Below are 24,037 nucleotides of genomic sequence, written 5' to 3' on the forward strand. Positions count from 1 at the left end.
ATCCGTGTTCTGCTCAAATCCAGTCAAGATGGACTTCGGAGTTCATACGTGAAATGAGAATCCCTCTCAGATGTGTCTCTGGTGAACGCTTGTGTTTGCCTTTCACTTCCCTACTCATTATGCAAATAACCGCATATGCCACTGAAAGCTCACGATCAAAGTCAAAACATCACAGACTGTCATCAACACTTAATTACGCTCCATCCGCAGGGATCAATATTGTTATTTTTGACGCCGAAAGAGGCTGTCAGTTGTTGTTGTTGCCGTTAATTGTTTCACACTTTCGATGATGAAGCTTGAATTTGCAGGAACACATATTTCCACTTATGCAGATGACCGACGTTGGGGTGCGGCCTGCGCAGTCAGATCCCAGTTCATCCTCCGTTTGTTTGGTTCGCTGCCACACCTGCGACAACAGCTGTCCACCTGTGATGCACTGTCATCTGGCTAATATTGTTACGGGGTACATTACAATCTGGATGTGTTTGCTTTATTAATTTATTGTTTGATGGTTTCCGACTGCTCTCAGGTTGTCTTTAGATTAGGTTTGTTACCAGCCGGGACAGCATGTGGCTGCTGGTATTTTCACCTTGTGGGTCTGTTTGTGTGTGTCATCAAGACAAAATGTGGTCCTGGAGACACCTACTGTAGCAGGAACTAACACAAAAAAAGAGAACTGTCAGGTGATTTTCAGATGTGTTGCTGTGGACAGATTTTGTCAGCACAATAGCATTGCAACTGTGCAAGATGCAGCCATGAAAGTGTGTTAGCTGAGATCAAAATGAAGGCTGTTTGAATATGGACTGAGCAAGGATGCTGGAAGTAAGGTGGGATGTAGGAAAAAGGCCCCTGCTCTCATATAACCACCTGACCAATCGTGAGTCAATCCCAGCTGTCAATCATGACGTTACACCCCCTTTTAATAGCATCAAATAACTGTTTAAAACCAAACATATCAGAAGATCATAGAAACCGTCATTGGGAAGCATTTATTTGACTTTTGGCCCCATCCGCTTACATTAAGGGGCAGGATTTATTACCTGTACTGCAGCCAGCCACCAGGAGGCAATCAAGATGCTTTAGCTTCACTTTTTAGGAGTCTCTGGTCTAGGGCTGGGAGATATATCAATAAAAAAATATATCAATATATTTTTCAATGTAATATGGACCATATCGCGTATATCAATATACTTTATTATTTTTACTCATATAAATATATTTATTTTAGAAAAAGATTGGCCTATTTAATTTCATGGGCTATTTTAAGATATGTTTTTATTTAAATGTGCACTTTATGGAGCTTTGATTTTTTTAAATACTGAAACAGATGACGCTGCAAAACGGCAGCAACTATTAGCAACGTCTTTATATCTTTATTTCTGGTCCAAAATATATTCCCATCCAGAGCCAGCTGCGAACGCCTCAGTAAAAGAAATCAATCATCTCCCATCTTCTATGATCGTGCGCCAGACATTGAGCCTTTCAGCAAGTGCAGTCCAGATTTTACTGTGCGTGTGAATCCCAATGACCGTGACTTCTCCTCTATTTAGCCTCCTCGGTTTTTAACCCACAAATTCACTTGAAGCACTTGAAGTCGTCTGCGATGGTCGTTCAGCGCCACACTCATGTTAAGATATACTGCCCCATATGTGAACACGTTATAGAAGTATATTTGTCCTCGGTGGTCTCGTAACTCTTGTGCTGCCTTTTCTGCTGCCACACATTTTTACATATAACTTTAAATGTGGCCAGCACCAGCAGTCAAACCAGCCGCCATGACATCACTCTCCTCTCATGCACTCAGCTGTGTTTAATATGTTGAGCTACCCACCGAGCTTCACAGGATTATGACAGTCTCTGGGCATGGCAGGGTAAACTCTTTACAGACCTGTGAGTGTAATCAGATTGGCCCTGTGTGTGGACAGACCTCAGGGTCTTCATGGTTTTGACCACAGAAAGCCTGTTTGTTTGGCGAGGCGGACCTCTGGGTCATCCCATGCTAGAATGCTAATTGGACCTAGCATAAGCTGGCTAATGAGCGCTAATTAGGCTAATGAATTAGTTGCAGAGTGTACAGCAGACGTTATGGCAGCGGAAGAGGAGGAAGATGGGACAAAATGGACAGGCACGCATCTGGATGCACGCTACAGATGCTCTCTTCCCCACATAGCTGCAGGGTGCATAAGTAGAGAGGGTGAAAGTTAGGGGACCCACATTCCAGTCACACACTGCTAATTCTTCTCTCGTCGCTATACGCATGTGCGCACACGTCGTATCATCCTCAAACACACACGCAGAAGCATTATGTGCATACAACCCCTCAACAAGCACACACACACACACACACACACACACACACACACACACACACACACTCTTACTAAACACACTCTATCTCAGTTAGTCAGGAGCCAAAGATGCCCCCTTTTTACCCACAAGCTCGCTTAGCCTGCACATCTGTCGCACTCTCATGGGAACACACGCAACAATATGCTTCAACTTAGACACTTGTGTTTATGGGGAGGACGAGGCTCCTGTTTAATTACTGCTGGAATCTGTCCTTAGTCTGTTTGGGAGTTATTTGCCAGACAAATGAGCACATCTGTGGCGTGTCACCCTTAATGATAAATAACTTTCATAATCTTTGATGTACAGCCTCTACATCTCGTGGTTCACTTTCATCCTTGTGTGCAGAAGGACACAGTGAGAGGAAATTAGAGCTTTCTTTCATCATAAATTAATAATTCGAGTGAGTCAAAGTCTTTACTAGGGTTTTTTCTGTAACAAAACCTCATGAGCACTACAAACCCCACTACAGAGCAGTACAAAAAACACTTCCCTGGGTTTTGTTCCAGCCATCAGCAGACCTCCAGACACCCATTCTTCCTCACACTCCTGCAGACACACACACACACACCGAAACCCACTCTGGAAGACAAAGAAATTAGTAAGAGAGAGGCAGAGGGAGACAGCAGAGAGGTCCAGGAGGCTAATGTAACAACAGTCTCAATAAGCAGTAAATTGGATCTCTTTTTCTCTGCTCCCTGGAAGACATTCAGGCTGCTTGTGGTTTTGTGTTTTCATCACCCTGAAGCTTCATGTTCAGGCGCCTGCTGGGTGCACACATGGCACCAGAAAGTCCAGGTGGCAGGCCACCAAGTGCACACCTTTGGGAATCTGGGCCGCCATACAAAGTACATTTACTCAAGTACTATACCTAAAGCACTGAAGAAAATTAAGTACTTTTTTATCTATTTTATGCTACTTTGGTTAGTAGCTATCAGACAGGGTATTGGTATGCTACATATTTTAAGTTATCAACCGAAATAGACCAGTACCAAATAGTTTCTCCAGTCAAACAATACCCGAATTTGATCATTTTTGTAACCAGATCTTGAAAAAAAAAGCATTTGTATGGTTTTGCTTGCAACCAATCACAAGAGTCCTTCAATTTAATGGAACATGTAATCAGCCAAAACTGCAGCAACAGTAGCTACAGGGGAAGGGTCAATTCTAGTAGTTTTTCACGATAGTTGTCATGCCTTAATAGCCTGATGTTTTCATGCTGCCTATCTGTCCGTCCCATTCTCGTCAAACACGATGTCTGAGGAACTCCCTGGAATTTCTTTGAATTTGGCACAAACTTTCACTTCAGGTTGAACTTTGAACTACTTTTTCAAAATTATAAAGTGCTGACATTATAAGTACAAAAGGTCAAAGGTCAACTTCAGTGTGGCATCATAATAATCTGCAAAGTATTGGCCATTATTCAACACCATAACTCAGAAAATGCATATAGATTTTGACTATATTTCACATTCTGTCAGATGCTAAATTGGTGACACTAATCTTCTGTGCTGCCGGATTGAAGATGTGAGTGAAGCAACTACGTCTTGGAATTCATTCAATGTTCTTTGCAGCAGCATCCATATTTGAAGCATTGTTTACTTTATATATACTCTAACTCTATATTATTATTATTATGGTATGGTATGGTATTATTATAATGGTAGGCTATTATTGCTGAGTAAAGGACCTGCATACTTGTTGTACTACTGGCCATGAGGGAGCAGTGTGGAATGGTTGATGCAGATAACATTATCTCGATGGTGTGTTTATTAAGAAATACAGTCTCCATCCCATTCCTCTTTCACCCCTGTTGCCCCCCTGCCTGCGTGGATGAAGCGCCGATCCCGTGTAATTAAGTTGCTGCAAGTGAAGGCACTTAATGGCAGGTTGCCACGGCAACCGTGTAGGACGTTGCCATTGGGGCTGGCGGAGAAGTGTTTCTTAACTGCTTCACAGTTGTTGGACATGCTGACACGTGCACTCAGACGCACCCTTGTATGCATACAAAACACCGGGGTGCACACGCAGAGGTCATCTCCCGCCGCCTGCTTTTCTCTCTGCATCATATTTTCTTTACTGCTCTTTTTCTCGCCAAATGTGGCAGAAGCCGGCCTTTACAGTATGGATGTGGCCTCACCTTTGTCACATGCTCGCTCTGCTTCTTTCGTGATATCTGCTTCAGACAAACAAACACATGCACACGCTCCAACATACAATGGAGAGGCACATACGAGTGTCTGGAAAATATACACATGCAATCATAATCACCTGCAGGCTCGCAGCTTGGCGGTGTTTCCCTCCGCCAAGCTCAAGGTCACAAGGACACAGCAGAGGGAGAGTTGTTGTTAGTCAAAGGAGGCGAAGAAGAGGTAGAGAAGAAGAATAAAGAGATAGTGAAGGCAAGCTTCTGGCCTCTGAACTCTGCGTAAAGTGCAAAGCAGCAGGATGTTCTAGAGAAGGAAGAGGAGTCAGGAGGAAAGGGAGGTGGAGGTGGGTTTACACGGCAGGGGATGTCCTCATATGAACTTCATTCAAATCTATGAACCACCAACACTCCCTCAGTAGAAGAAAATCATCTCTTTAAGGCACAATCCGAGTCGTGAAGAGGTTAAGAGGCACAGCAGGGGGATCCCATGGGAGGGATGTACTGGCACGTTTTCAGCAGACACCGAGCCAAAATGTGGATCCTGTGAACCAGCGATTTGCTTTTGGGACTTGGCAGAAATTTCAAGTATTGGTCACAGAGCCGGGAAAGGAAGTTTAGAAGTTCTCCTCGTGACAGTTAAAGACAGAACGATTGTATTAAACATAAAGGAGACAGAAGATCTGACACACACAGAAGCGCTGTGGTGAGATAAAACATTTTACAGGGCCGGTTAGTGTTAAATCTACACATTGATATTCACTGACATCAGATGCAGGCCTGTTTTGTGGGCTGCTACACACACACGCACACACAGACACACACACACACACACACACACACACACACACACACACGTACACGCGTACACACACATGCCCAAACAGACACCGTCCAGGCAGACAGCTGGTGTGGAAATATGGGCTAAGATAGCTTCTTCGTCTCCATCGACAGGTGACGGAACGTCAATGTGAGGGCGTGCAGCTGTCGCTTGTTCACACCGCGTGTCTGGAAGCGTCGGTGTGTGTCTGTGTGTGTGTGTGTGTGTGTGTCTGAGCACGATAACTGTGTTATATGCTGCACAGAACGTTATGCATGTAGGTGTGAATTAGGGTGGGATTTTATCACAGGCTGTCATGTCCCCCGCACTTCATTAGGAGCTGAAGAACAGACAAGGCAGCATCTCGCCGGTAACATCAGCAAGTCACAACTGTGTGTGTGTGTGTGTGTGTGTGTGTGTGTGTGTGTGAGAGAACGTAGTGCTTGGCTTCCAGCTTGCCCTGTCAGCTTGGTCCATATTCACAGGCTCACACACAGACAGAAGGCTGCATCAGCAATCACTGTCACACTCCTGTAAGAGCTACAGTGCATCCACAGCATCATCAATACACAAGTGTGTGTGTGTTGGTGTGTGTGTGTGTGTGTGTGTGTGTGTGTGTGTGTGTGTGTGTCCTTTAACCTTCACCTTGTATAGACTTTGGCTAAATGAGAAATGATTTTCTGCCTCACTAGTCTCTTAACCCCCAACCTGAGGAACCCTTAGGGCTCATTATTTCCATTTTTTTCCATTTCACACAAAAATTATTTTTTTTAAATCTGATTTAAGAAGTGAGTAATAGAAGAATCTGTGTGTAAACTGATTTTTGAGAAAATAGTAATGGTGGTAGGGGATACAGCAGAGTATATAAAGCGTGGCAGCACATTTATTATATAAAATATTTAAATTGCAGATAAAAAATGTTCATTTTCATACTAAAATAATAAAACCAATTGATTTTTCTGAGTTGAGATATTTTCTTTTATTTAATTTTAATATAAAAGTAATTTCCTTTGAAATTACCCAGTTGCTGAAGGTGCTGCAGAACTTTTTAAAATAAGTTTTATTGTTCAAAACACCTGTGCAGTAATCCACATGTGTTTAGTTAAGTTTGACTGTCTGTAGACTGTGATACAAACATGCAACATTTATGACACATATTTATGATGTTTTTGGTCAGTCTGTCTGCTTAACAATCCCATGTTGCTGCAATAAGAATGATTGAAATGAGATGAACAGATTTTATCTTATTTGACCAAACAGATGTTTGCAAAGTTTCCCTCTGGGGACATAATGTGCAGTTGAAAAACAGGTAATTAATTGCAATATGTCTTATGATAATACTTAGAACAATGTTTAAAATCTCAAAAATATCATGATGTGAGTTATGTATTGTGGTAATATTGTATTTTGTGGCCTCTGGTGATTCCCAACCATAGAATAAAGCATATAGCACAGACACTTGAATATAGTTTAAGTCTTTTATTTATTTCTTTGAGTTGTTTTTTACCCTGGTGCATGATTATCTTGTCATTTCAGCTTCCACACAATTTTCCCCTTTTAAAATAAGCTGCATTTTCTGAGTCCCTTGTTGCCACAACATATAGTTTACTCTAATGTGTTGTGATCTGTGTCTTCTTGCAGCGGCAAACATAACTTTTGAGTGCATCGTGACATAGAATATGTGTGAAAAACAGCTTAAACAGATCTGCTCCCTTTTCAGAAAACGCGGGTGTTTATCAGTGAAAAACGTGTGAAAAGTAGAAAATAATTAGACTTAACAACACAGCAACCCCGGTGATGCCTGGTTCTACATTGTTGGCTGCCGTGTTAACTTTTAGGGGGCATTTATTTGCTCTGTGTGTCTGCATGAGAGCGATAGAGAGAAATAATCCACTCAGGGAAACACTGCCGTGTCCGCATTTGGAGAAAGCAAGACAGAGAGCAGGAGAGCAAGAAGAGAAATAAAGGTGGAAGAGGACAGGGGGACCGAAATAAATTGAGAGAAAGTGTGAGAGTGAGGCATTAAGTGGCTTGGTAAAGCAGTGGAGGAGAAAGTAAATACTTACAGACATATATGGCACCGTTGCTTGTAGGGATGGGCACTTGGAAGAAACCTGCCAACTCGATAACAGCATCTATAACGGTAACGATCAATTAACCGATGGCACACATGGGCAAAATAAAAGATGTATATACAGTACAATGCAAAAGCCTGTTTTAATAACAGCAGCATTTATTTTGAAAGGACGAAAGGATACTTCCTGTCAATCGTAAACTAACTTAAGTGAGATTAAACTGTAAAGACAACATCAAGGAGTTAAATGTTTTATATTTTAGCCCCCGAAGAGGCATAAGGTTAGTTTTCACAGTAATCTTGCATATTTAAATGTGTTTTGCTTTCGAATATGTTTTGGATCAAATTTAACCTAGTAGTTCATGCTAGCAAGGTTTGATACAGTAAGCTAGTTACTCTCAAATTGATACTCTTGTATTTCTGTGTGTTTCTTGTATTTGTTATTGCAACTTTTAGTTTGCAAACTGCAGCTTTATCCAACTTAATTCTCAGCTCATTGGCTTATTCACGTACAACCACAGAACTGATTGCTAGGCCGTGTTTCAGTTCAGTGAGTACTGATACGCAGTCAGAGATAAAAAATTAAAATTAAAAAATACACAGGCCGAGTAAAAATTCCACGCGATCGACCTAACAACCATTAATCAACCACTGATTAACTATTCCAATCCCTAGTTGCTTGTATTTAGTCGTATATGCAAACCGTCAAAACGCATTAAAAACACAGCATGCATGCAAACAGATGCACGGATACACACTGTCTCTCTATTTCTGTCTTTCCCTGTTACACACACACACACACACACACACAGAGCCAGCTGTGTGGTGGAAGCAGGTGTCACTCTCAGCTCATTACCCCTGGCAGGGTTGATCACCCTGTTTGGAGAGCAATAAGACACACCTCACTGGAGAGATAGAGGGATGAGGGGGCATGAGGAGGAGAGAGAGGAGCAGGGAGAGGGGAAGGGAATGGGAGGGGGGAGCATCGGCCTCCTGGTTTAAGAGATAGAGGGATTGAGGAAGGTAGCGAGTAAAGAAGAGGGGGTGTGCAGAGCAGCGTATGGTTTGTGAGATAGGAAGAGGAGAGAGAGAGAGGTGTGGATGGTGTTTATGGATGGAGAGGCTGTGAGGTGAAAAGGAAACAGAAGCAAAAGTGGAGGATTTATGACAATTTGGATCACATTTTGTGAGTTGTGGCCGTCGTTTCTATTGGTTATAATAACGTTGTGCTCACAAAAGGTAATTGCTGAGATTTGGGAACGCAGCCACGCCATTATATAGAAGTCAGTCATGGAGCCTCGTGCAAGAACAAGAAGTCCTAAAGAGCAGATTTGTTCTTATGTGGCTCGTAAAAGTGAATTAGGAGAACATGCTGCATTCACAAATACTTCTCGCACTTTTAATTTTCTCTTTACAAGTGTGGTTGTAGGATTCACGTACAGTTTCTTAAGTGGTGGATTGTATTTTTTTATTAAGTAAGAGAAAGTTATATCTATAGTTGGTGTAAAGACACATTTTTGACATTTTTGTTGAAACTGTCACTATATCCTAACAGCAGTAAACTAGACACACAATCTTAATAAAAATAATGTTCCTCTTCCTCCTCCTTGTGCTCCAAATTGCATTCGAAAGAATCAACAAATCAGAGCTGAGCCGTCTCGATCGCAGCTGTCAATCATGTTGCTCGTGAACTGCTGTCAAACGAGGCAGCACTGATCAAGTATCATTTAAGATTCTGGTACTGTTTGCCTGTTTCTCGTCTCAAATACTTTCAGAAACATATTTTACTGTTTACCTGGAAAATAAGAAAGTTTGTGGCCTTGCTGCCATTTAGTAAACTCTTGAGCACATGACCTCAGCAGAGAGGGGACGACGTCACACTCTGCTCGCACTGCTTCTTTTTTTTTGCCTTTTCAGTTTCCTGCCTACTTTGAATTTAAGATACTAAAACCAAAATGTTCTTGTATGAGACCTAGTGTAGGAAATGAGACAAATAGACCGGTTGGACACAGACTCAGACTTACACAAAGTACCCAAAAATGTATGGGATGCAATTTAAGACTAACGTAAAAACAAAATGCATCAAATTCAGAGTGTATATTTGCAAAAAACAAACAAAATTGTATCAGTTTGAGCATCAAATATATTGTCATGTACAGTTTCCATGTGAATATAAATGTCAAAAAGGCTTAGCAAATTATCATTGTTTTTTTTTTTTGCTTTAAGTTTTTACCTCCAAATAAAGTGGTTTAGATAACCTGACTAAACTAAACTAAAATTTAAACTAAAGTCATGTTTCTTGCATCTGACCTCCTCGTCAGACCCAAGTTGTGTTTGTAGTAAAGCAGAATATTCCTTGAAATTATGACCAACGGACACTGAAATGCTGAAAATTTTCATCTGGATTGGTGTGTGTGGTTCTAATTTTCCTGTTTCTTAATTATGTCATAAAAAAACAATGTAAATGCTCCTGTGAATGAGTATAAATCAATGTGGCAATGACTGTATAGACATAAGTTGTGTTTAGCATTCAAAGTTCTCCCACTGTGATATAATTATATGTCTCTTTACAACCACTAACAGTGATGTATGTGCTGTAGGTATTCCTTTAATTACACCTATTTTTCTAAGCGTGCCGCTATAAATAGCCTGTTCTTGCTCATGTCAGTGAACTCATCACGTGTGTTTGTGTGTGTTGTGTCTCTGCAGGTACGACTACAAGGAGATGCTCCACAACTCCACCTTCTGTCTGGTGCCCCGCGGCAGACGACTGGGCTCCTTTCGCTTCCTCGAGGCGCTGCAGGTAAACCAGCAATACACACATTAACACACATTAACACACATCCCATTATGAGAAAGCGTCGCACATGCTGTAAATTAATGCCTACCAGCAATATCACCAGGAAGAAAAAGCTTCCCTTCCCACAGTCAAACCTCCCACTTAGCATTTGTTTTTTAATGGTGCTACCTCTTGCATTAAAGGATCACTAAATCATTACCACCTTAATTCTCAGACTAATAGTGTAATTAATATAAACAAACAAGACCTTCACTGAGAAGATTAGCTGCTTCTTTCTGCCTCTAAACTGTATTTTATGTTGCAACACAGGAATGAATTTGGCAGATAAACTGTTCCGTAAAAAATTGTAGATGGTGAGATGAACAAAAAGCGGCTGGAAAAATAGAAATCTGTTTGAAAATAGAATAGAACATGCATAGAATATAATTTTGTTCAAGATGAACGACTATCAATGCATCATTTATATGTCATCCCCATAACTTTATGAAAAATGTTGTACATACTGTAGATATTTAACCACATAACAAGCTCAAATACTGACATAGGCCTACCCCAGAAAAACTGTTCTTGAACTTTATTGGATACAGTCATGATCTCATTCTTCTCTAAAAGCAGAACTGTAGAGTTACCAATTAAATACTAAGAATTAATGGTCACACCAGCCTTTAAATTCACAAAGTTTCACAGTGAAATATATTAATTTCAGATTTCAAATTTGATTGTGGTGGCGAAGTAAATCTTTGCAAATTGTTCATATCAAGTTGAATCATCTTGATAGTGCTGACCTTTAAGGGAAAGGAGGAGAAAACTTTTCTTCGCTCATTATTGTAACCTCTTTGGTTAACGTTAGCAGAATGATGTGGCTTCAGACTTCCATCTGAAAATCACCAGGAAAGATAACACAGGTTAGCTAACGTTAGCTTTCCATCAGCAGTAACTGTCTGTCACATTAAACAGGAAAACACAGAGAAGCGTTGTAGCGGTTAAACCATAGACTGTGTAAATAACTCATTAATTGAGGCTTTCGTGCTGTGATTTAAGGCTCATTAGATGCGTGAATAGTTCTAGTTAACGTTAGCTAGAGTGTAAGGCTGCTGTAGCTACATTACAGTCGCCGTACAGGAGTATCTCACAATCTACAACCTCGATTCCAAAACATATAGGAAACTGTGAAAAACTTACATTTCCATACATTCAGTTGAATACAATAAAAAAGACACGACATACCATGCTCAACTTGGGAAAGTTCTATTATTTAAAATGTAAATATACCGATTTTTTTATCTTTTTTAATTTGATGCATAATGATTTTATTAGCATTTTACACTGTCACTTTTATTTAAATCCAGTTTGTATTTTTGGTCTAATATTTTTAATATTTATTGTGATTATATTTTATTTTTTTGCTATCAACTTGCCACTTAAATGCTGAAAATGTCCCCATTGTGGGACTAATAAAGGAACATCTTATCTTATACTTGTTGTTATCTTATACTATGATTCTGAAACATACAGCAAATATGTCTCCCTTATAAATTTAATATGGAACAACTGGCAGCTGCACTTTTATCAACATCAACTTATGTTAGTTATCTTACCTGTACATGTAGAGGGATTTATTAGCTTCTAGATTCTCTCTTGTGTAATGGCGTTCCCAGATCAGGTAATAATAATTTGCTGAACTCTAAAACTGGCAAAACTGTAGCATAATCTGTCTATCACTTTGTCAAATTATAGATGGCAGGTAAAAATCTGGAGTTCTTTCAAAACATTTTTGAGCCGTAACAAAGTTCTGCATCACTTTTAAAGTTTGAAATCAAGCCCCTCCTTTGCTGATCAGTTATTTTTTATTGACCTGAGGCCTGTGACAGCTTGCTATGATCACATGCTATTGTGAATGATGCTTTTGCTCACCAGTGCTATAGGTGCGCACGTTTTTGCATATACTCCTATGGTGGTACAAAAGATGAACAGTACAGTTTTATTAGTAGTTTTCCAATAAGAGTGCAGTTCCCCTGTTTTGTATGCCCTCCAGTTTCAAAATAAAATGTTGTTGCGGTGTTGTAGGAATATTAAAATGATTTACAAAGACAGAATCAGGAGGTTTTTTGCACTTTCAAGTATAATAGTTCTTCAAGGTTGAGTGTAGATTAATTTAAAATTGCTGCACATAATGTACCACAACACCTCACCATACCGCACAACTGTAATAACCTGTGTGGTAAATTCTTCCCATCTAGAGTCATTTTCTAATACCGGGTCTGCATTTACCTGCACTTCACTCAAACCTCTTGAAATCTACACACTTCACATCTCTCTTCTCTCTCTCGCTGTGTCTCTCATCCATTTCTATAACTGCACTGCACTCTTCCGCATTACTACTGCACTGTCCTTTACCTCTCCTTACCGTCCACAGAGTGCACCCACATAAGTGCGCTTATCTCACTATCAGCTGCCACACACACACATACACACACTTCACTCAGGAGGGAAATATGCCCTCTCCTCTCCTTTCTCCATTTGTCTGACTCACTCCATCCATCGACTCGCACCGTCTACAGAAAGACGGAGTGAGAGTATTTACAGGCTTTGGTCTTTGCATGAGAAATAAATTGCTAATAGAGGTCATCTCTCTGTGTGTGTGTGTGTGTGTGTGTGTGTGTGTGTGTGTGTGTGTGTGTGTGTGTGTGTGTGTGTGTGTGCGCCTGGAGGTTGTTTGTGTGTCTGCATATATATCTGTGTGTGTGTGTGTGTGTGTGTGTGTGTGTGTGTGTGTGTGTGTGTGTGTGTGTGTGTGTGTGTGTGTGTGTGTGTGTGTGTGTGTGTGTGTGTGTGTGTGTGTGTGTGTGTGTGTGTGTGTGTGTGTGTGTGTGTGTGTGGAGGAGACGGCAGCAGAGCCCGTGGGCCAGCTCTGGTTGAGCTGACACCTTTATGACCTGGGAGTGACAGGGCCGTCATTACATCAAACTCCCACCACGAACACACACACACACATGCAAACACACACACCAGCTGTTCCTTCTACCTCTCCTCTCATCCCTCCATCCCTCTGCCACTCCTTTGCCAAAGGTCACATTCAGCTTCACTACCTCCCGTCTTTTCATCTTTTTCTTTTTTTTTTAAACATCTATTTATCCACTTTCTTCTGCCTTTTGATCTTTTTTTAATTCCCCTTTCTCCTCTCTTTGTCATTCCTCCTGCTCGCCTCCTTTGAGTAATTAACTTTCCAGCACCTGAAGTTACTGTTTTAATATTGATGTGTCAACAGGTGCAGCTATAAGAAAAAGAAAGAGAAAAAAAAAAAGAAACTGTGTGGTCAGAATAACTAAAACAGACCAAATGTGGTTTGTTTCTTTGATTTTCCGGCTCTGAATTGATTCAAACATTTTAGTTAGAAATCAAATTAAACAGAAACAGAACGACTATTAGGCACTTCATTAAGACATTCCTTTTGTGCATACTGTGTTACAGCACAGTGAATAAATGTTTCTGGTTTATTTAAGTCCAAAGTGTTACATTCTTTATCTGCTCTCCAACAAATGGCTGCAGTTTTTTCACCATATTCATATCAGTCATTGTTATACTGAATCCCTCGCTATCTGTGGCTATATGCTGCCTGCCTGCTTATCTAGATTGTATTTTCAAGCTTATTTCTGTTTATCTGATTGCTAAGCTGCGTTGTGTTCAGCTCGTGTTTGATCTTAAGTTTTGTGACTACTATCCAAATATTATGTATGCATATTTAGGTTACTTTTGAGCTCAAATTTTGTGCACTAAGGCATTTTTTTTTCAATTAAAGCTGCACTTTTTTTATATGAACTTTGAGTCATGTGTGATATGATCTGGCTTGAAGAGATGAACCCACTACAAAGTTTCAACAGACTGAGCGTTTTAGCACCTTAAAGCAAGTTTTTTTTTGTTTTAAGGCCTGCAACTTTAAAGTTTTGGTTCACTCCAACTGCTCTCTTTTATAGTTTTCAGCTGTTTTCAGAGTGAAAATAAGCCACTGAGCATTCCCTGTTACGCACCAAACAGAAGCTGGTGAACATAGTGGAGCATTCAGCACTTAAAGAGACAGATATTTCCCTTAAAGAACTAGAAAACAAAGCTAAAAAGAGATGGAATATTGGACTTTATATCAACTTTTTAAGGTGATAATATGTCAGTGTTGTGTTTGCAGTTTGCAGTCATACTGTCATTTCCATTAAAAGTTTAAAATTTCTGTAGTCGCTTGATTATGACAAAAATCTTTGCCACTCTCTTAACCTTTTTTAAAACTTAAACTATAAAACAAAACAAAAACATTAAATTTGACTAGTTGAAACCTGCAGAGACGCTGTTAACATATATTCAGTACATCAAAAGTAATAATAATTATTTATTGGGCAAACATAAACTAGATTAAATATGTTGTCATTTACCTGCTGAAAACTCTTTAAAATACATTAAATATTTGCTAAACTACAAAGCTTTAAAGAAACAGTCTGTGCAGGATTTATAACACAAAACAAGCTAGAACATCATTGTAAATTGTAATGCAGCACAAATAATTGTTAATCTTCATTATCTTGGTTTTATAATTGTTGGAGGCCACAATTGTAATTGAAAATAAATTTCAATTAACCACCCAGCCCTACCAGCACCAAAAAGTTCAGCAACTAGTGTTTCCAGATTTAGGAGGATTGATTGTGATTAAGTCTGTAGTGTGACAGTTTTGAGGCAGCTGCTTTTCCCTCTCAGTTGTCAAAGTTCAGCCTTTTGATGAGATTTGTGCTCTGAAACAGCATCTAGTCTGCAGCTGATAAAGTTGGCATCGATAAAAGACAGCCATGGGCCTTCTGCTGCGTGTATCATTGTTGTGACTTTCCTACTTGGCTGCTACAAGACTCACCAGTGAGTTTATGTGTGATATAGCCACTTAAAATCAAAGAAAAAGCAATTTGAGGAGTTTTGGCGTGAATACAAGGGGTCACAGAAAAACACAAACTGATCAATTATAACACAGTGCAGCTTTTATATGAAAAGAGGCTCTTTTTGCAGCTTTAATAATCCGGATCAATATGTAGCAAAGCAGCCGTGATTTGGCTGTCGCTCTGATTGTGTTTGTAAAGGATCATGTCCAAGCGTCTCTCTCTGACTCTGTGTGTGTGTGTCTGTGTGTGTGTGTGTTTCAGGCTGCATGTGTGCCGGTGATGCTGAGTAACGGTTGGGAGCTGCCTTTCTCCGAGATCATCGACTGGAACACAGCCGCAGTGATCGGCGACGAGAGGCTCCTGCTGCAGGTAACGGCCCGGAGACGGCGCTCACACAACACCACATGCTCTGTGTATCACCTGCAGCAAACCTGGAAATAAAAACCTTTTTCTTCTGACTGTCGATATCCTGAGCACACACGCCTTTTCACGTATACTCCCTGAAATCCTGCTTTGTTTGGTTTTCTCGTGGAGTGGCTGACAACTAAACAAATGCAAGCAGCATACCAAGTCCTTGACTGCTTGAAAACGCCACTCAAAGCCTCACATTGTTATATGAGAGGGCAAATAAATAGAATGAGCAAATGGATTTGGCTGGAATTGCTTGAACTTCGTGGGGGGAAAAAGTAATTATATGCCCATTAAATCTTAATGTGAATGAAGTGTGTAATAATATTGTTTGACATTGAGTTTTATAACTCTGTGCAGCAGCAGTGGGCCTCAGACACTCTGGATATATCTGAGGAGTTATGAGTTATACAGCATTATAATGGGCTAACATGCATGCAACATACAGTACATGTGTTTTACTAGAGGTGTGAATCAGCAGAGGCCCCACGATATGATTTTATCCCGATACTTGAGTCACGATATTATTGCGACTTTAATTATTTTGCGATATGGTGAGTATTGCGACACAATATATTGAGATTTAGCTGTTTAACTGCATTTTGGGTCCACAATACTAAATTCAATCAAGAATTGTTTTGTCAAATTAGAGAAAATGACCAACAAAGTATTCAGTCAACTGAACTGAACTGATATCAAACATGTATGGACAACAACAACTGCAGCATTTTCTAGAACTTTCCTCAACATTAAGCAACTTCTAAACAACTAAACAACTTCCCGACACGATACACATGGTGCCTATAGAGTCCTTAGATCTTCTAGTTTCATATGATACCAGTTTAAAAACGGGAAAAATACTGCCGACCTGCTGGTGTTGTGGTTTAACTGGTGACCATGGTAACTGGTGACTTTCAGCCAAATGCGTCTTTGGTTTGGAACACACTTACACCTAACCTATGTAGACTTTTATGAAATGAGATAACATTTTACTTCGTAATAGGATAACTACATAAAGAGAGCAGTCACATAATCTCTTTTTGTTTTTAACTGCTGCCCTACCTGTCACCAGTTAAACCGTAACACCGCCCGTCAGAACGCCAAATATCGATACTTGGTGGCCGTGAATCGATATGACATTGCCATGCAAAATATTGCGATACTATGCTGTATCGATTTTTCCCTCACCTCAACATTTTACACTAAATGTGCAAAGCCTGTACTGTATATTCAAAGCATTTACTCTCTGTTTAAACAAGGAAAAACATTTGCACATACAGTGATTTACTTCTTCAATAAAAAGGTCCCCAGTTAGCAGGAAATAGCAGCATTTAATAAAAAAGAGTGGATAAAAATTGTTTATTTGCCATTATTCCCTCTTTAGTATGACAAATAAACTCACATGCGGATTAAACTACACAGCTCTTTGAATGAAAGTACAAAAGCTGCTGCAGCTTTTTAGCTTTTCTTCCATAATGCTGTTTGATGACTAATAGTTGCTGCTGCTGTTGTTATTTTTTTGTAAACTCCTTTGTATTATGTGCTTTATTCCTTTAACTTTATAGTCTACCTTTTCAAGACAGCGTCCTTTGCCCATTGTGCTTGGGATTTTGGTAAACGTGGCAAACAAGACTGCTACCAGAGCTGTAGATGTTCGAGGAAAAGTTTTGACATTAAGACATTTTGCGAAATATGTTTCTTGCAGAGAGTTACATGAGATTGACAACATTCTCATATTGTCTGTTAGATATAGGGCTAGCAGCTGGTTAGCTTAGCTAAGTATAAAGACTAAAAACCTCTAAAGCTCACTAATGATCACAGAATATCTTGTTTGTTTTATATGTAGTGTTCACCATTCACAAGAGTGAGCCCTAAGTTCAGTTCATACAGATTAAAATAAACTAGTTGACGTTCTTCAGTATTTCAAACTTCGAGCTAAGCACATAATGTTCATGCACATTTCTTTTAACCCTTTGTTGATGATTTATTGTGATCATCGTTCACTCACAGTTATTTTTCAAGACTGATTGGATGTTCAAACTCAGTGAAACTCAAGTGTAGAGTTTAGGTCAAGTGGTCATACATGGGGGCAAGATGACAACTGAGAAACAATCTCTTTCTTTTTATTTCATCTTTGACATTACATTTTTAGGACCATTTGTTAAAAAGACTACAATGTTTAGTATTCAGATCTCTTACTTAAGTAAAAGTACTAATACCACACTGTGAAATCAGTCAACTACAAGTAAAAGTCCTGCATTCAAAACTTACATCAGCATCAGAATTAACTTAAAGTATCAAAAGTAAAAGTGCTTGCTATGCAGAATGGCCACACTCCAAATATTTTATTGTATTATAATTATTGATGCATTCATGTGAGCATTATTTTACTCTTGTCCAGTAAGGGCTAATTTTAACTACCTAATATACTTTTATGTGGTTTAATTTATGAACATGCATATTCATTTTGAATTCAGCTTGTGTTTTTCATGTTAAATCTCGACCTGAAAAAAAGCAGCTAAATGTAGTGGAATAAAAAGTACAATACTTAACCAGAACTGAAGTAACATGTGGAAATACTCTAGTAGAGTACTTCAAAATTGTACTTAAGTAAATGTACTTAGTTACATTCCAGCACTGAGTGTCTCAGTCACTTCAGTAAAGCTGCCATAAGGATAATAATCAGCATTCAAAGAACTGACTTGCAGTTTATTTATTAAAACGTGACTTCAGACTTCTTGAGAAGTGCTTTGACAACACCTGAGACTTGAGTTTGACCTAAATTACTAAAAACTACTCCAGAAAACTCCTAATATCTGCTTTTCCCCACAGTTCTCACGTTCTTCTACACCTTAATGTGCTTTATCTGTTGATGAGAGTTTCCTGAGTGTGTCTCTGGGACCCATTTTAATCTTCCTATCACCACAGTTGAGGTCCCCAATCAGAGCTGTGAGCTGACTGACTGCTGTTTGTCCTTTCAGATCCCGACCACGGTGCGCTCCATCCACCAGGATAAGATCCTGTCCCTCAGACAGCAGACTCAGTTCCTCTGGGAGGCCTACTTCTCCTCCGTGGAAAAGATAGTGCTGACCACGCTGGAGGTGAGATTCAGGACACACATGCACACGAACACGCTGCCTCTCTGCCTCTCTGCCTTCCTCTCTTCTCCTCCTCTGTCATCAATCTTTCTCTCAGAAAGCTGCAGTGTCTCAGCAGACTCCCTGCAATCTTCACTGTATTCTCAGACCTCTATTTGGTCTCTTTGGTACAAGGCTAAAAGCAAAACAGAAGGGTGGACAGTGTTGTTTACAGAGAGCTGGAAGGACTTTTCAGCACATGTTCACAGAGGATTTGTTACAATCTGCTTTTTGTGTTACTCAAAGTGGCAAAACAAGGTATTGTCGAGACATTTTTGTGTTTCTTTGACTCAGGAATCTCCACATTTTACAACATATTTTACAGCTTCTGTAATAGTTTTGTTTAATATTAAAAAATCAGCATTAATATAGCATGCGTATATGCAGTATAATGATATATATTGTCAAAACAATCTAAAAAAATGTCTCTCGTATCAATTTTTCGATATTTTTTCTATCATGATTGCCGAAAAACGTAAAGTTAGATTTATTTAATTACCCAAAAAAGAGTTTTATTCTGATTTATATTCTTATAAGACATGAAATGACTTCGATTTAGAAGATTTTGGCCATTTCACCCAGCCCCAGTGGTAAGAGTAACATTAGTAGATGCAATAGACATTGTAGTAGTGGTTGTAGATGAATAGATAATAAACTGTATTCTACTTTTTCTTACAGTAATCATGAACCAATTTGGAGCTAAGCACCTTGCACATAGGCATCCGAACATTAGAGTCATATTCTGCCCAACAAGCTGGTTCCATAAGTATTAAACACTTAAAACTTTTGTCCTGAAAGAAGAGGCAGTTATAATGGATTCCAGTAGTGACATATAGTTTTCAGGGAGTTTTTCTGACATTTCTTAAGTCTTTATGGTCCGTAGAAATGTCTCAAACAGCACCTGTAGCATGTTGCAAGTCCCAACAGTCCCAACAGTCCTTCAAAACACATTATTTAACCCTTGATAGTGCACTCATTGAAATACTTGCAAATTCCAAATTTCAACCCTAGAGAATATTGGAGGATATAACATACTGCCAGAATATGTATTAAAAAAAACATACCGACCCGGGGGAGGGGGGTAATATTTTGAGAAAAAAGTTAACAAGATTAAAGTGGCAAATCTACGAGAAAAAAAATGCACAGATTTATGAGATTTAAAGTGGTGAATCTGCGAGAATTTTTTTTATTTTTTTTCCACTTTTTTCTCGTAAATCTGCAACTTTTTTCGCACAGATTTGCCACTTTAATCTAGTAAATTTGCAACTTTTTTCTCGAAGTATCCTTTGTCCTTTGAATCTTGAATCAAATAAGGAAACACTCCACACCCAGAACAAACCCTTAACAGGGAAAAAACTGCCGAATAGATAGTGTGTAAAGAACAGATCAACATAATAAATGACAATACAGAGAATGTGAGAGGGAAGAGAGGTAGAGAGACAAGGTGCAGAGCAATAATAGCACTAACAACTGTAATGATGTCCATGACTTATAATAATAATAGCTATATTAGCTGTGAATATAATAGAGTGAAAATAGCCCTAGTATTATCAGACTGTTGCTGAGCTGCAGGCAGGTTTTCATTAGTGAGTTTTCACTCCAAAGTATTAATGTTTTGACAAGTTTTAAACGACAGATTTATATTTTTATTTAGCAACATGAAATCTGCTCGCTGTTGGAATCCATCCAATCCATGTGGACCACAGCTGCTGCTGCTACAGAACCAAACAAAAAAGTGATTTATACCCAAAACACAGATTACAGTATCACTTTAAGTTCAGAAGCCTCCCTCCTTCCTTCCCTTCCTGCGACCTCGTTTTGTCATGCACATCTACTTTGTTAACAACAAATCTAGTTTGGGGGGAGAAAAAATTGTGACTGGAAAAACTATTCATCCATCCAATCCCCTACCTTCATTATTCAGTTTAAACAAGTTGTTTATAGATGCGGGGATAACACCTGGGCTTACTGCTCGCTTCCTGCTGTGGTTACAAATGTCTTCTTCTTCCCGCCTCCTCCGTCTCCCAAGTATCCCATCACGCATTTAATTTCCTCTCTTACCGCGTCCCTAAAGCCTCGGAGCGAGATTCCCCCTCAACGCTACAATCTTACTGTATAACCTCCCAAATCTTACATCTGAATTTGAATTTCACACACACACACACACACACACGATGCGCCGTGGCTTCAGGATCTGGAGTCTGTCAGATTTTTAGCCAGCTCTAAATCTCTGGTCTGTTTGTTATCTCGCCCTGTCTCACTGGCGCTATCACACACACACACACTGAGTCAGAAACACATCTCCATATGTCAAGGTGCGTCAGCCCAGATACACATGGCACCACCCAGGCATAACCTTGCTGACATGTTGTCACTCTGCACTAAAGAGCAAGGTGACACGGCGAAAGCTTGTGACTCTGTGTGTGTGTGTGTGTGTGTGTGTGTGTGTGTGTGTGTGTGTCTGTGTGTCTGTGTGTCTGTGTCTCTGTGTGTGTCTCTGTGTGTCTCTGTGTGTCTGTGACTCTGTGTGTGTGTGTGTGTGTGTGTGTGTGTGTCTGTGTCTCTGTGTGTCTGTGTGTCTGTGTGTCTGTGTGTGTGTGTGTGTCTCTGTGTCTCTGTGTCTCTGTGTCTCTGTGTGTCTGTGTGTGTGTGTGTGTGTGTGTGTGTGTGTGTGTGTGTGTGTGTGTGTGTGTGTGTGTGTGTGTGTGTGTGTGTGTGTCAGTGAAGGGGCTAAACGCTTAATCCTGACTGACTGTCCTGTAAAAAGGCGAGAGGAGAGTGGTGGGAGAAGGGGTGAAGAGGAGAAGGGGTGACATATGTAAATGGCGTTGCCGTGGCAGCCCCGGAGATAACGAGCGACATGGTTTATTCATCCTGTCGATCCTACACTCCTCCTCCTCCTCTTCCTCCTCACTGCAGATCTGTGATGATACACACATGCTCAAAACATGCACACACTCCTCCGATATCCTGACAGATTGAATCTCCTCGCACACACTCGCAAACTCGCTTTTTATTGACTTCCAAACTGCGCCCGTGTGTGTGTGTGGGAGCAGGAAACACGAGTTCAACCTATCATGCGGTGTTTCCTGTCAGGAAGCGGCCGCGTTTCGACCAATCACAAGGTCAATATAGCCGGGGTGTGTGCTGCGGCGGGTACACCTATTAAAGCCACCTATTAAAGGCGAGCTCACAGTGTGCTCCCGGAGAAGCAGGATTTATCTATCATGCTCTAATTGGTTGATTGTGGCTGTTCGGAGGTGAGATTGAGTCGTCCATCATGTCCCGACTGAGGGCTGCCGACGGGGGAGGAGCTGCAGCCAAGCGAGCGAAATTGCCCCTCATAAGGTGTAAGGGCTCGGGGTTTTTAAGGTGGCAGGCAGTGTTTTTATAGAGAAGTTAACGGATTTCGAGTTAATCTGTTCGGCTGAGGCAAATGGTTATCGACTGCCCTCTGGGACAAAGCTAGGCAAAGTAGAAAAAACTCACCCAGCGCTGTTTTTTTCTTCACACCCCGCCTCCCTGTGATGAATTTTTATGTTGGCTTTGTCAATATTATTACAGTGAGCCCCCTCCGGCTGTATTATTAACTTTTTTACAATTGGGAAAGCTATCAGCTGCTCGGCCGTCGCCCCCTCTTTACCTCTTTTCTATACATCCATCCTTTTGAGCAGCCGTCACCTCCCTGATTCAATCGTGGCCATAAAACATAGCCGCAAACCTGTGTCTGTTTTACTGCAGCAATTTAGCATGGCTCAAGGGCACAGCAGCAATATCTCTTTCCTCAGCCTGCCTGTTCAGCAGAGGCCAACGGCGAGCTGCAGCTGGAGGAAAGTAGTGTCGGTTCTCACGTCTGACCGTGTGACTGACTGCTCTATTTGGGCACAGAAAGGATCGGGGCAGGCCTGACTGACTGACTGACTGCTGCTTAAATACAGCTGATGACTATGTTCGTGTTTGGCTCTTCTTTATCCTCTCAGATGGCCTCTGTCTGTGTGACTGACCGGCACAGATGCCTTTGACTCGCTGATCTGCTCACACACAAAAAAAGACCTCAGTTTGTGGAGGAAATATTACACAATAACAGCGATTTCTTTCAGCTTTCAGCTTTGTGCCACAGCGATTCACTCTTGACACGATCAATAGGTGCTATTGAGGTGATACAAGGCAAACATTTGGAAAGCTTAGCCAGCTTTCTAACTTTCATCCAACGCCCGCAGACTCACTTTTATAACAGAATTTCACCTGCTCTAATTCACTGGGTTTTGAATAATTCTCTGAATATCCCTCTGAATTGAAACGGGCTTATTGGAAGTTGGAACATTAGCCGTGTTGATATTCATTCACATTTATGACTATCTGCTTCCTCAGAGTTTTTGTGTGTGAAAACTCATTTCGCAGTGTGAAATGTTTTATAGGTGCGATTACAAGGCTCATTGATCAAATCCTTAATATTTCACCCGCAGTAATCTGAAAGGCAAATGTTCCTTTATCGGCACAAATAGTTCAAATTTTTATGAGGCCTCTGAGATCTGAGTGGAATGTTATTTAAAGCTAGTTTCTGTGTTTGTGTCGAACAAGTCAAATTGAAAGGGGAAGCAGGTTGGTCTGAAGAATACAGAGACCCTGCTGTAATTAAAAAGACATGAATTTATCCAAGCAACAGTCAGGCTGTCCTTTCATTTCTCTGTGGCTGTCAAAGCAACAAAGATCTTAGAAATTCTTTTGAAATGCTTCAATGTCGCATCAAACTTTTTTTTTAATCCACATTTTTTTCCTTTTGTTAGATTGTTGATTAATGAATATTGTAGATGTCTTGTGCATACTTATGCTTTTCTCTTTGAGTCAATAATAGGGATGGGCGTTTGGAAGAAACCTGCCAACTCGAGCATCTATAACGTTAACGATCAATTAGTCGATTAAACATGCATACATGGGCAAAATAGAAGATATATATACAGTACTGTGCAAACGCCTGTTTTTATAATGGATGCTTTTATTTTGAAAGGACAAAAATAGACTTCCTGTCAATACAAAACTACAGATCACGAAATGAGGTGAAACTGTAAAGATAACGTCAAGGAGTTCAATGTTTTATGTTTTAGCCCCCGAAGAGGCATGAGGTTAGTTTTCACAGTGATCTTGCATATTTAAATGTGTTTTGTGTTTAAATACGTTTTGGATAAAATTACACCTAGTAATTCATGCTAGCAAGGTTTGATACAGTAAGCTAGTTTTGCTCCAGTTAATACTCTTCTGTGTGTTTCATAGTTGTTATTGCAACTTTCAGTTTGCTGTAGCTTTATCCAACTTTATTAACGTACGGCCGCAGAACTAAACGCTCGGCCGCGTTTCAGTTCAGTGATACTGATACACAGTCATAGTTCAAATTT

At 40.2% G+C, this 24,037-nt stretch overlaps 1 protein-coding gene across 1 annotated transcript in view; it reads left to right on the plus strand.

Annotated features, from left to right (window-relative positions):
• Nucleotides 1-24,037, plus strand: part of ext1b (exostosin glycosyltransferase 1b) — a 157,097-nt gene that overhangs the window by 102,336 nt on the left and 30,724 nt on the right. Inside the window, exons 2-4 of the mRNA XM_059350370.1 lie at nucleotides 10,096-10,189; nucleotides 15,361-15,468; nucleotides 18,489-18,608. Coding sequence (XP_059206353.1) covers nucleotides 10,096-10,189; nucleotides 15,361-15,468; nucleotides 18,489-18,608 — 322 coding nt within the window. The remainder of the gene's footprint in view (nucleotides 1-10,095; nucleotides 10,190-15,360; nucleotides 15,469-18,488; nucleotides 18,609-24,037) is intronic.

The sequence above is a fragment of the Centropristis striata genome, chromosome 14 (genome assembly GCF_030273125.1).
Source record: "Centropristis striata isolate RG_2023a ecotype Rhode Island chromosome 14, C.striata_1.0, whole genome shotgun sequence".
Taxonomy (NCBI): domain Eukaryota; kingdom Metazoa; phylum Chordata; class Actinopteri; order Perciformes; family Serranidae; genus Centropristis; species Centropristis striata.